Below are 14,546 nucleotides of genomic sequence, written 5' to 3'. Positions count from 1 at the left end.
AGTTAAAATGACTGTGTGAGTAATGTTGAAAGAAGCATTGTCTTCTAGACATGGCACAGTCATTCCCTTCCTAATTTTGAGTTTTGAGTCCCCTGTCCACACAATGCTAAATACTTTTTCCATGATGATGTTAAGTTTTAACATTGAGACATAGACACATGGGACCAAACAAACAGGAAATGTACCCTGGTTGCTTCCAGTGAATGTTTTGATGACATTTAATGATGTTAACCTTTTTATGTATTTGATCTTGTTACTCATGTATAAGAATAATATTGGTACATTTCTGAAACCCTAAAACCGCATCAAAATCTGCATCCATAGTGTCAGCAGTATCTTCTGCAGCCATTTTCCTAGAAGTACACAGGCTATGCCTCCACTGATAGCTATCTTAGAATGCACCGTGAGTAGAGCTGCTGTGCATCAGTTCAATTTGTGTGTCTTGACCATTGTTGCCTGTTTTAACTAGCCTTTGCACTGTCATGGTTTGCACTGTGCAAGTGCTGACACATACTCAGTCTGAACGTCTCACACTGGGCCATCAGAGAGAAATATGCCTAATGAGCAAACTTCAAAGCCTGTCAAATCTTTTCGTCCTTCTCGTCTTCCTTTTTCTTCTTTTTGCTCTTGCCTTCTCCTTTCTCCCTTCCCCCATTCCCTGCGTTGTCTCTCCTTTATATTTATTTAATTATATATTTTTGTTTTGGCTCTAATCCGTACTTCTGACAAGGCCTCACTGGGAGCCTAATATGACGTGGTGTCACAGGGTCAGCGATGCGGCAATCACTGGTGAAGCATGCACACACACACACATACACACACACACACACATAGATGCACACACAGAGAATGAGAAGCCGCTTTCACAACCCCCAAGTGAGCGATTTCACAAACAGCAATAATAACAAGAGCAATGCTGTTTTTCTTAATTATTTATTTTGCACTTCTATTTTTCTCACCCATGTGTGTATGTCTGTGTTAGTGCTTTATCAATGGATAAAGCCAATTATTTCAAATTCAGCAAATCTGCCTTCCAGCTTCAAACCACATTATATCCCTATACTGTACACACACACACACACACACACACACACACACACACACACACGCGCGCGCGCACAAGTGTAACAAGGCGGACAATGACTGTGAAATGTTCGCTCCTGGAGGCACACAAGACATATACTGTAGGTCCATTACACAGGCCTAGAATGTTTTCCCTTCTCTAATCAGCACAGCAGTACTCTCTTGTATAGCCTACTATAAGTACATATGCATATATTGTACATATATATATATATATGTAAGCACACACAAACATACACACACGGATCCTTCCAAACTCACTGGATCTGACTCTGCAGTCCTGTTCTTTTATTTAGATGTTGTATAATTTTAAATATAAAGAATAAGATGTGTGTCGGCCTCTCTTAAGCGTAGAGCTGTGTATTGCTCAGGTCAAGGGTGTTAATATCTCCTAATGTTAATCACGCCTACTCTTAACATCTGCTGTTGGGACCTTGAAGCCTTTAATAGCACTCAACAGCTGTGTCTGCGTGTGTGTGTGTGTGTGTGTGTGTGTGTGTGTGTGTGTGTGTGTGTGTGTGTGGTGTTGTGTGTGGTGTGTGTGTGTGTGTGTGTGTGTGTGTGTGTGTTTGTGGTGTGTGTGTGTAAGTATGTAAGTAAGATATATAATTTAATTTAGGTATTCAAATCTTATAAGAAATCTCATTTTGGCAAAGACCGAAGCTAAAAGCCCCAGACCAGAGGGAGCCAACATGAAATGAGAACTACCGCACATCAACAGTAATACGTATAGAAACTCCTTATACTATGCATGCATGTGATGATCTCTCTCTTTCTCTTTCATATCATGTACCACATGATATGGATTTATCCTATATTAAGTGTTGATTGATAGACTGATGTGTGATAATTACTTTATTAGACATTAATTTATGATAAAAGTATGTCTCATACCATTGTTACCTATTTATGAAATATTATACAATGGCCATGTTGTGCTTAATTTGTACATATATAAATATTTTTCAAGTCTTTAGAGGTAAGAGTCTTCCATTTCCATCATTATATTTATACACAGATACCTTTATGTGTTTAGGGGTAAATTTATGTATATGAGTTGCAATAGAAAACAAAAAAATATCTGAGGACTAAAATATAATGACATTTTACATAAAAAAATACCTGTTTAACCTTCTAGCCACCCACTCATTTAATGTCATAGGTTATGCAGAGGGGAACAGTAATGGCCTAAACGTGTGCCAACTCATTCTCCTTTCTTTACTCCTTTCTTTCTTTCCGACCTTTTCTTTGATCACGCCTTTCTATCTGTCATTTTATTTTTTCTTCTGACCTTTTCCCCTCCTCCTTCCTCTTCCACTCAGCTTCCTCATTGTCTTTTCTTAACTCATTTTCTTTTCTCTTGACCTTTACCTCTCTCTATAGGCTTTTTTCTTCTTGAATCACCCTCTCCACCAATTTTTGATCTGTCTTCTCTTCAAGATCCATTTCCCGCTTGTTTTCATTCTCTTACTTCCCTCCTTCTTGTCTCTAATCCGTTCTTTATCATTATCCTCTCATCATCCCTGATTTGTCCCGTACAGCTTCCCTTTATATCTTCTCCCTTTTTCTCTTGCAGTCTGTAGCCTTGCCAAGGCTACTTGACATTACACTTGAAATCTGATGAGCTATTAGTACAATTTAAATTTGATGCTTGCCTCTTATTCTTATTTCTTATTTCTGCATTGATTTCAGCCGGGCTTATGTGCTAAAATAGTTTAACAATAACCTGAAGATAACTTTTTACATGCTGAAAACAGCAAAGATGCTGCAAAAGAAGAGTAAGAATGTGTTTTGTGAGATAGTTTAACAATAAGAAAATGTGTATTGTGATGTTTTTAATTGTAAATTAATAAATCATGTTGAAAGATCTCTTATTGTCTCGTTTCCTGTCAAATGTGCCTTTCAGGCAACTAATGTGACTAATGAGTAAATGCTGTAATGTTGAAACCGAATGTAACTGGCATGAAAACACAGGCACACTGTGTCAACAAACAGACGCTTATTTGAACTCTCCAACGCAACCTTGTAGCTAATAAATATGAGGCCAAACGCAGCAATAATCTACGTTATGATACATGGTTAGAGGAACCCTAACCCAAACCCTGTCTTTTAACTTCACCTTTTATAGTTAGCCTGCTGCTAACTTAGGTGTTGATGCTTGTGCAGTATGCCAGCTACATTTCATGATCAACACTCTAGCATCTATCATGTGGATGCTGGTGCTTCTTGTGTTATCCCCTAAATCAAAGTTAATATGAGTAATGCTTAGTTACTTCTACAACTTGCAAATCCTTCTGGATTGTGTTGTGTAGCATAGCCAGAGTGTGATAGCAAGGCAGACTTCTTTAATTCCAACGCGTGCGTATTTATTTACAATGTGGCCCAATACTGGTAATGTTCTGTGCCGAGGCTTCGAAGCGTGTGTTGGGAAATCCCGGAAGTTTTCCGTAAAGCGCAAATACGAGGCTTGTATCATTTTAGACAAATGACGTTTTAGTCATTAGTGGGGGGATACCAACACTATCATTGTAATGAGATCAATACTTTAGTTTTAGTTTCTCTCGGGTATGCACTTCTGCGGGTTTCATCAAATAGGCGACCTGGCTGTCTGTGTAAGTGCCGCTGCTTTCAAGGACCAGAGGTTGTGCACCACTCTAAAGCGGATACAGGAAGCATGGACAAATTTGAGGGCAACTGGATGCCAGGACTCTCAGAATGACTGCAAGTCTGTCTTGTAAACATACTGAGTTAAGATTAGTTTTTTCATGGTGAATGAAAGGCTTGATCCGACGAAGCAGGTCATCGAATCGTTGTGCAGACATTCTGAAGTATTCAAAGGGCTTCTCTTCGTCTATCATCTTCATTTGTTTCACAAGGATATTGAACTCACACTCTCTCAAAGGACAAACACTCAACCTTCTTCTTTGCGAGCAGGCTCAAAAGCAGCTGTTCTTCCTCATCCCTTGACTCAAATATCATCTTAGCCACTGTTGACATTGTGGTCAATGCAGCTGCCAGTTCTGCCATTGTTTACCTTTTTCTTCTTCTTCTTCTTCTAGTCCATAGAAATAGCAAAGTCGGTAGAATATAAATAGTCACGGCGCTCCCATGACGTCACACTCTCTGTCGCGCGATACAAGTATATTGAACGCTTAACAATGACAATATATTGTCAGGCCAAAAATGAAACAAGCTGTATAATTTGTAAAAACACTGTAAGATAATACCTTTATATAAGCATATGAAACTTCTGTCCTGGGTTTTAACTTATTAATAATCCAAAGGAAAAATCCCCAAAACCACTTAAAGGTTAGGATAATTCATTCAGATTTAGCAATTTGCTTATGCATCTGAAATCGGTGATACTGGCCCTGTATTTACTTGGTATGGGATCAAAACCAAATTTTGCAGTGTAGTATTGAATCTACACGGTATTATTATACATCCATGAGCTACACAAGCACATTCCCTGCCAATTGCCACTCTCCAGTTTTAGAATATTATTTTGCAACACAGTCTCACGGCAGTTCATGAAATGGTCACCTTATTTAATTTATTGATTCGTGTACACAGACACGTTCATGTTGTTGTTTTTTCGCGGTGGTGAGCACGAATTGTAAACTAATGTATTTCAATTGGAAGCATCTTTCATGATCACAGCACGACTACGGTAACAACTGGTATGAAAAGGTTGGTTGGGGTGGTGGCTGGGTCAAACAAACCGGGGACCATGTCCGCGTGTGACGATTCATTTCCCCGTTGTTCTTTTCTTAAACACAACCATCCCGTTGCTGTCATGCGTCACCCACGTGTGGCGTTTAATTTCCCCGTTGTTGCGTCCCCCAGAGACCGCGGATCGTGTCCCGGCCCACGAAAAAAATGAGATCAACGTTTTCGTGTATACAAATCAATAGATTAAAAATAATGTTACCATTTCTCAAACTGCCGTGAGACTGTTGAATATTGCCCCTCCTGCTATTATTATATTACGATCAAAAGGATTTACACAATTGATAGCCGCATTCCTCTCAAGGAAATCCTTTTATTAGGCCTATACAGTTTTGTTAATAATATGACACCACCGGAAAATACACACTATGTCAACATAAATGAATAACCTGGATATAGATTTTTTTTCTCCATTGTTATTTCTAAATCTTTACTGGCGCAAAATTCAGCCGGAACCGTCTCTGATGCAGTGTATCACACAGGTCACATGGCTCATAATGTATCTGCCTGTTTTACACTCTTTGACCAACAGGTGGTACAGTGAGCAAATAGCTCCAATGCTTCAAGAGGCTTCATCTCGCCATCACTACCAAATACACATATACAGTAAATGACACCAAAAACTTTCTTTTTAAACAAACTTGAAACTATCAAAACAAAACTTGTACTCATACAGCCAATAACTAAATGTACTCAAAAAGCATGTGTTTTGTGGCAGCACGGCAATGCATTCCATATGAGAATGCCCACAAATAGCTGACAAATATTTTTTCCAAATCAACCAAAGTCACGCATGCACGCACAGGCACACAGACACACACACACACACACACACACACACACACACACATACACACACACTACATACATCTTAAATGCCCGAGTCGAGCTCTCTGTTTACATATGCACCCAAAATTAATGGATCCTCAATGACAGACATCATTTTTATTAACATAGCTATTAACATCTGTCTCTAGCAGATTTGATCAGCTGTAGCAAGCTAACTCATTAGGTTAGTAATGTTAACTTCATGGGGCGGTTGAAAACGACTCTAAATTATTGTCTATTGTTTGCCTGTATTTCTTGTGTGTTTACTTGTTTGTGTGTTTTTGTTTTTTTCTATTATTGAAGTAAATGCTGCTGCTGTAATAACGAAATGTCCCCGTTGCGGAATGAATAAAGTATAATCTAATCTAATCTAATCTAATTTAATCTAATTCTGTAAACGAAGGATCACTCTTACTACTGCTCCATGCACACCGCTTCAAATGACTTAAATGCTAGAATGTAATTACTGAAAGACAACGCTAGCATGGCACAACACACAGATGGTTACATGAACCCTGCAACAACAAGCTGCTCACACAGTAATAATCTACTTTGTAATTCATTATACATTAACATGTGACTCACCATATGACAAACCCTGTCTTTTAACCCAACCCTAACCTGACCTTTCATAGCTAGCTAGCTGCCTACTTAAGTGTTGACGCTTGCTCTCTATGCCAGTTTCATTGGGTGACTTTTTCAGTAACAACATTCTAGCATCTACCCTGTAGGTATGCATGCGATCTGGGCTGCCTGCCCCATCCGACACGCGCAAGATGTTTGCACATGTGCAGATAATAATCCTGTTTTACAAGGATTTACAACACTGCACGATCTGCACTGCACCGGGAAGTTAACGTTAGCTTAGCTAACAGCTAATTTGGCTAACTGCTAGCTGACAGCTTGATTCAGTCTAAAATAACATTGACTCATACTAAAAACTGGGAAAAGCAGGCTACAGCTAAATTAAGACTTTAAAGGAATAACAATAAAAACAAGTATTGATTTATTGTATTTTTAAATTAGCACAAGTAAAGTAGAACTGACGTAACAGCTGTTATATATTTTAATGGTCATTTCGGGTTTTATTTTGAGGGTCTTTTAAAGTGTCAACCACAAAAATATTAATGATTCGTCCGGTAGTGGTCGCTCCAGTGTTAAATTATACAAAAATATGCCGCCAATTGTGCCACCTAGCCGTCAAGGGTTTCAACTCACGCGTGATACAAATAGTGTTGGGAAACGGTCACGTTTTCTTTTACATATTTATGCGCATGTGCATATAGGATCGTGCAGGCAGCACAGATCCCATACCGACATACCCTTCAAAATGCGGAGAAATTCAAAGTTTGACAGGCCTGCCATACCTAGTTATGTTTGCTAAGCTATGATTGGACAAATGCTGTTTGGGGGCAGGGTTTAGCGACAGCCAATTAGATGTGTTTTTCAATGGTTGTGATGTTTTAGCTCCGCACCTATTTTGTGGTTTACTAGACTAGCAAAGAAGCTAACTGCCCTTGCTGATGGAAAGAAAATAATGAAGGAAGATGGAGACTGAAGTGCACGACAGCAGGTCACTGCAGCACACTGGGGGAGAGAGAGAGAGAGATGAAAAAAAGGAAAACTGACAAAAGCAAAAGAATATGTTATTTATTTCATTCAGTGGATCTTAAAAACGCTCAAGAGGGGAGCATGACGGAGGAGCTTATTGGATTTATTTCACACTATCTTTCTTTCTCGCACACTTCCTCTCTCTTGTACACACTCGCTCTTGCAGCTCTACACACATTTTCATTAGGCAAACATATTAGACACACTTTCACACCATCAGACATGTGCCTTCACAATTAAGATACATCTCTTTCTTTGTGTCTCCCCCTTCATTCACTCTCCACTTCCTCTCTCTCTTAATGAATCAATCTAACTGTCAGTCTTTCGCCAAATCATTGTCCAACACACACACACATACAAACACCCTTACACACATTTTCATTATGCACGCACATTAGAAACGCTTTCACATTTTCACTGACCTCGTGTCTTACTCAAAGTGTCCTCTCTTACACAGACACATTATTGAAGCATTAACTTTGTCAACACAATTTTTAAAACAAATGGACATGATGTTTGAATCTTTGGAAATAAAATGATGTCAGAAATAGATGTTTTCTTCTGCTTCCAAATGAGGCAATACAGATATAGGATGTTCTCACTTTCAAAATACACTTTCATAGAGATTTTCCTGTGGCTGTGTCTGTGGACATCTAAGCCATAAATCATAGTTTTGACATATTAGCATCTCGCCAAAATCATCCCACATCACCATATGTCCTCTCTCTGCTGAAGTCTTTCCCATCTTGTAAAACACACAAATACAAACATATGCACACACATACCCACACATTGTGCACAGGCAATATATGCATTATACACATTGTGATCCTTACCAATGCATATATGTATAAATACATGAATACTCATAAACTGGTCTTGTAATATTTAATAGAAACTCCCTCTTTAATGTTAAAAGCACATGTGTCTGCTGTATGTGTCTTATGCTCCTCCTTTGACTGTGAATGTATCAAGCTCACTCACTTTGCAGAATATTTGTGTCAGTCATCTTGCACTTCCTCCTCCCTCTTCATCCAAACAGTTTATCTTTCACTCTCTAATTACTCTGTGGTTTTCCGTTTCCTCTGATTTCTTCCTCTTGTCTTGCCTTCCCCCTCCTCCTTTTCCTCCCAGTCTCCGAGCACTGGCCAGAGGCGTGAGAAGGTTCCAGCTCACTGAGCAGAAACCCTGCAGTCCTCCTCCTCTCTTCAAGAACCACCCCGTCTTTCTCTCCTCATCCTCCTGTTGTACAGCCAATAACTGAGAGGAAAGGAAAGTGAGAATTGTGAAAAGAGAGAGAGAGAAACAATAAAGGGCCTTCAAACTGCATTTCCCATGATGCTTTTCTCCACATGGGCCCATGACCCCCCCCCACTGCTGCCTAGCAACACCAGGGTCATAAGCCAAATGGTAATCAGGCTTTTAATAGAAGTTAATACTGTATCTTTCAGGAAAGTTGCTGTCAGCAGTCTACACTGTGCTTCTTTTCAGAAGGAGAAGAGTAGTCAAGGCAGACAGAAAATGACATAGAACATGAGAAGCATCTCATTTATATGTTTTACATTGTGTTTTGAAATGCAAATCCCTGTTACTTGATGAATGATCGCAATCAGTTGTAACAAATGCATTGGGTTTCCTGTAGCACAATACATATCTTGTTTCAGCAGTTTTTATTGTGAACAAGCAGCGGTAGGAAATGTTCAGTGTGCTTTTCGCTGTAATGTTTGTATATATATATGTATATATACTGTATACATATAGGCCTATATGTAATGTACACATCTGACACTGTAAAGAGAGTGAACAGTAAAAGGTGAGGTTCATATCAATGAGATGAAATTATGATGGTTTATAGGAAGGATTAAGTGAAATTCTTTAACCCAGTGCAGGAATGGCAGACTCCACCACTTACTAACTAAATGTCCATTGCAAAGAAATGCAGACCCTAGTAGTATCAAAAAATGGGATTTCATTTTATGAAAATTATAATAATTAATTATTATTATTAATTATTAGTAGTATTAATTATAACTTTACAGTCAGGGAAAGATTGTGGACTATATATATTAATCGCTAGACACAGTGTTTACTCTATTAACATGTAACAGATATCACCTTTCCCTTAACAAAAGTACTTTGTTGCCCAGAACTATGCCCGACAACCAACCCCCCCCCCATTTGTGTGTATTTCATCCTACCACAGTGTCTCTCACCCCTCCTTCTCTCTCTCTCTTTCCCCCTCCACACCTCCTGTGCTGTCACTCCTCCTCCCTGCTTTCTCGAGCTTCCTTCCCTCCCTCCCGTCTCTCACCAGAGGTGAAATGCTGTACTTCTCTTCCTGAAGTCATTTCTATGTTAATGAGTCTCCTTGTGAGATAACACAGGCAGCAAAGGGCCTCGGACAAACCCACACACAGACACACAAATACCTACACACACAAACATACACATACACACACACAAACACACACTCTGGCAAAGCAAGTGAGAAGGATGATAGGACCTGTCACTGCTCTCTCTGTTGATCTGTTCATACAATTATTTAATTATTAACTGTAATCCTTCTTTCTTCCTCTCGCTCATCACTTTTTTCTCTCTTTTTTTTCCGTCGCTTTAATTCTTCTGTTTCCTCCTCTGTTTATTTTTGTAGTCTGTCTGACAACCACCAATTCCATCAGCTAAACAGTCACTTTGTCAGTTAGCTCATCACTCAATACATCTTTGAGTCACTTACAGCCTGATGGTGAGTCGGTTAATCAGTCAGTTATGGCACTTAAACACTGAAACCGATTGACAACAACATACAGCTAATCCTACAATACTGTAGTTACTCAAAATATGTTTATGTGTTAATTCACACACAAACATGCACACTGGGTATTACAGAGCAACCTACATATTGTTTCCCATTGATTAATAGAAAGAAAGAAAAGAAGAAACATCTTTCAGTCAATAAAGCTATTATAACAATATCAATTAGAGCAGAGGGGGTATTTATTCATCCCTGCAGTCCTGTCATCCTATTATTTGTATTTGTCTCCAGTGACGAAGACAGGCTTTTATTCATTGATACATACAATGAGCTTTTAAACAGTCAGATCTGTTCAGCCTCCTGCGGCTCTCTCTCTCTCTCTCTCTCTCTCTCTCTCTCTCTCTCTCTCTCTCTCACACACACACACACACACACACACACACACACACACACACACACACACACAAAACGTCTCAAAAATATACTTACACGTGTTCATATGTGCACACATTTGCGCACAGTAGAGTCACGTGAGCGGACACATAAACAGGCACACGTCACAATCCACACGCACGCACGCACGCACTCCTGTGTGTTAAGTGATGTGTGAAGCTCAGACCGCCTTGTGTGGAAGCCTCACTGGAGTGGAATCATTAAAAACGGTCCGTGGCCCTTTAAGTGGCGTCTCTGCTTCTCTCCCGGGCGCGATTCTTCATGCATCGCTTGCCAAGCTCTCTCTCTCTCTCTCTCTCTCTCTCTCTCTCTTCTAACTAATCAGTGCGGTGCAGTGGCTGCTGGCTTCGCGGAGGACAGAGGGAAATAGAGGGGAGAATACCGCTGCGCTTCGACCTAGGACAGCGCCACAACGAACGAACATTGAGCACCACGGACAGCTCTCCGGCGCGGCAGAAGCTCCCAACGCGAAAGCGGCATGCGGCAAGCGACGCGGTGCCACTCTGTCTAAAAACTGAAAGCTGCATTTAAGACATTACAAGCGGGTGGTTTGTGAACAAAAGTGATCAACATTGCTATTTGCACAACGACTTTGCGTAGATATAATCCAATAACTAGGCTAATTACACCGAGTTTGACCAATGCTATTTCCCATTATCTCCACTGCTTGGAAAACATGCCATGCAGAAATGCTGTGCTTTGATACAGGTGGTCTACTGCCTGACTACAGGAGCATAAAGATGTGTCTCTAATCATATCTCTACTAAAAGAAGCAACCCTCCTTTTACTGAAACTATAGGCTACATATCCTCTCCTCTCTGGACTAGAGCCCCCCCCCATGCTTTATACCGACGGCGTTGCGGCGGTGGGCGGGACACGCAGCAGTGACTGTACATGATTAGCTCCTGAAGGGCGCTGTCACCCACGAGCCCAATCCGAACCGAGCGGTGCGGCCTCAGGCGGAGTTTGAGGAGACCCGCGGTTAGTTTTAGTTTGTGTTGGTTGGACCGAGAGGAGGAGGAGGAGGAGGAAGGCAAGAGGAGGAGGACGAGGAGGAGGAGGAGGCGACGGCTGTCATTTTTTTCATTTGTACCAACGGGCACGTTTCTCTGGAGCAAACCCAGGCGGGTGTTACAGTCCTACAGGCTCCATCAGCAAGCGTCTTATCGGACGGTCTGTCACCATTGCGGTTGAACTTCGACAATGAGAGAGAGCGAAGACGGCTGTTTTGTGGATGAAATTTGATTAATTCGTCTCGTTGTCATTTTTGGGTGCTTATTTAAAGCCAGTTCAACTTAAATACCCGTGCTGCGTGCCTCTCCGCTGCAGAGAATGCATTAAAAAAAATGAATTTATATTAACGACTGCGTGTTTGGACGAGTTTCTGTAGCCTATACTCTGGACATCGAGGAGGAAGGGGAAAAGCATGTCAGTGAGTCAACAGCTGGAGTCGAAAACACACGACGGATATCGGTCAACGTCCGCGCTCTCTCTTCATAGCTGACGTATGGGCTTTATTAATCCGTCCATTCATTCACTAATTCAGCAGGAAGCCGAACAAGAAAGAATAAACCCACTGTACCGCCTCACGTTTTGTCGCTGCTGTAAGAGAGCTTGTCGAGGAGGGACATCCTTCACCGGTCAACAAATCCAGCGGTGAGTGAAGACCAGGGATGTTTTAGTAGAAACACTCCTCCCTTGACTTATGCTGTGCGGTTACATTAATCAAGAAAACAAACTAACAAACCCCCTTTTTGTTGTTGTTTTAAAGATGGAGTCCCCACATGCGGACCTTGGCTGTTAAGGGTTAACAGATTAATAAAGGGAGCTGTTTTTGGAAAATCAGAAGTTAAGAAAAGAGGAAGAAAGGAAGGAGGGAGAAGAAGAGGAGAGATAGAGGGGAAACTGAGCAACAACAAAAAAAAAGAGAGGAGAGAGACGAGAAGATCTGGTTACTGGCGGAGAAGGCGGCTCTAACGCAGCTCGCCCAGCCTAACCCTGGGACTAATAAACGGAAGGAGAGGCAGAATGTGTCATCGCCGTTTCCCTTCGCTCTGACTGAGTGAGGGCAGTGTCGGGTAGTCGGGGACAACCGGTGGTCGTTAAACCTCCGGTGTGTGTGTGTGTGTGCGCGCGCGTGTATATGTATGAGGGTGGTGGTGGTGGTAAAAACCGTTTTTTGATGCGCGAGAAAGTGACGTGCCGCCCTCCCACCTTCCCGCCCTTTGCCACGAACCGCTTGTTAACTCAACGGACAAGACAGCCGAGTACTTTATTTTTCGCTCCATACTTATAAATACACCACCTTTATCTATATTCCTATTTATTTTTTTGAGTGCCTGTCTGTTGAACCCTTCACTGACTCTCCAAATCTCGCGGGATATAAAGGAAATAAAAGGGTGAATCTAAAAGAGAGGAGCAAAAGCGATTAAGACAAACAGGAGCCGCCTATATGAAGATGCTGATGTGTGACCGCGGCGTCCAGATGCTCGTGACGACGGTGGGCGCGTTCGCCGCCTTCAGCCTCATGACCATCGCCGTCGGTACCGACTACTGGCTGTACTCGCGCGGGGTCTGCCGCGTGAAGAGCAGCGGCGACAACGACACGAGCCGCAAGAACGAGGAGGTGATGACGCACTCCGGCCTCTGGCGAACCTGCTGTCTGGAAGGTACGTGATCAGTCTGACTGACTGACTAGCTGTCTGTCTCTCTCTTATAGCGGTCTCTCTGCCACTGGTTCTGTGTGAGAGATTGTGTGTGCGCGCGCGCGCGCACAAAAATGTCTCTCTCTCTCTCTCTCTCTGTTTGCGTTGCTCTGTTTTTCTTTCCTAGTGTGTATCCATGTGCATGTTATTATTTCTCTGTCCCTGACTCTCCACACACAAAACACACACAGAAGTGTGTGTGTGTGTGTGTGTGTGTGTGTGTATGTGTGTGCGTGCGTGTGAGCATCCCATAATCCCTGAAACTCAGAAGCTGTCCCTTCCTGAGTTCACCCTCACACCCCTTCCTCTGCAACATGATTAAATGGAATAGGATATGTATTGATATGCTCTTGTTGCCATCACACTTGCTGAAAGTACAACTAAAGCACTAACACACACCGACAGCTGGCAGTGAGTGGTATTAGCCAGTCGGCTGCACCACCAACAAGTACCTGGATCTGCACACTGTTGCCAGGACTCACAGTGTTGTTAGGAATATGTTCCTTTGAAGCCATCTTGTTGTTGGGATCAAGAAAATACAAATTGTTGAGAGAGACCTGTCGATTAATGCAAACACTCCCAAATTACACCCTGAATTGAGTTACACATGTCATCGTCATACGACTCTATGACAAGGTGGATGACATGCAATTTAAGTTTTCTCTGTATTTCGGGAGAGAAGTTGAGCGCTTTACATTGACTACTGACAATGTTTTCGGAGCCAGAATCTACTGGCCATTACAAGGATTGGCACTTCCACAATTATGACACAGGTGTGATGGTTTCTGCCATTTTTGGTTTAAACCTCATATGCCACAGTCGCCTCCACCTGTCAGAAGCAATGTTACACAGTTGCAGCTTAACATCTGGCTCTTCTTGTACAGTCATTATTATTTTGCATCATTTAGTTATTTTGGTGAGATCATAAAACATCAAAAAAACTGCCTCATTAAATCAGGTTTTTCCCCACTTGGCTTCAGAGACACAACCCCTGTTTGTAGCTTCAGGAACCTTTCGGAATCAGCTCTCTGATTCATGAGGCCATCTCATTTCCAATCCTCAAGTTTTGTGGCTATCCAGTGATCTTGGAAATCGAAACCTAAACCTAGATGGAAATAAGGGTAGACGGGGCAGAGATAATTGCAGCAGATAGACAAATAAGATAAGATAGATTACATCTATTTAAAGAGGTAAAGTGGCTCTTTTTATTTGTGTTTACTTTAATTGGTTAGCAGTTAAAGCATACTTTATTACAGCATGTAATGAGGCTCCGAACTTGACAAAGCGAAGGAAAGCACTAATATCTTAAGAGAACAAAAAGTGACTGTACAGTAAGAGAGAAAGCACTGTCTGTGTGTGTGTGTGTGTGTGTGTGTGTGTGTGTG

The 14,546-nt window shown here is 41.5% G+C and overlaps 1 protein-coding gene and 1 long non-coding RNA gene across 2 annotated transcripts in view; one reads left to right on the top strand and one right to left on the bottom strand.

Moving 5' to 3' along the window:
• The window catches only part of LOC116703079 (uncharacterized), a 9,363-nt gene extending 1,612 nt beyond the window's left edge, over positions 1–7,751 (bottom strand). The window contains exons 1-2 of the long non-coding RNA XR_004335332.1: positions 7,741–7,751; positions 2,226–2,228 (exon numbers count right to left, since the gene is read on the bottom strand). This is a non-coding gene — a long non-coding RNA (uncharacterized LOC116703079). The remainder of the gene's footprint in view (positions 1–2,225; positions 2,229–7,740) is intronic.
• A 2,973-nt stretch (positions 7,752–10,724) lies between these two features.
• The window catches only part of cacng3b (calcium channel, voltage-dependent, gamma subunit 3b), a 31,060-nt gene continuing 27,238 nt past the window's right edge, over positions 10,725–14,546 (top strand). The window contains exon 1 of the mRNA XM_032537673.1: positions 10,725–13,125. Within this exon, the coding sequence (XP_032393564.1) occupies positions 12,909–13,125 (217 nt within the window). The 5' untranslated portion in view covers positions 10,725–12,908. The remainder of the gene's footprint in view (positions 13,126–14,546) is intronic.

Source organism: Etheostoma spectabile, chromosome 15 (genome assembly GCF_008692095.1).
Source record: "Etheostoma spectabile isolate EspeVRDwgs_2016 chromosome 15, UIUC_Espe_1.0, whole genome shotgun sequence".
In the NCBI taxonomy this organism is placed as follows: Eukaryota; Metazoa; Chordata; class Actinopteri; order Perciformes; family Percidae; genus Etheostoma; species Etheostoma spectabile.
This window is presented reverse-complemented; position numbering and strand designations above follow the sequence as displayed.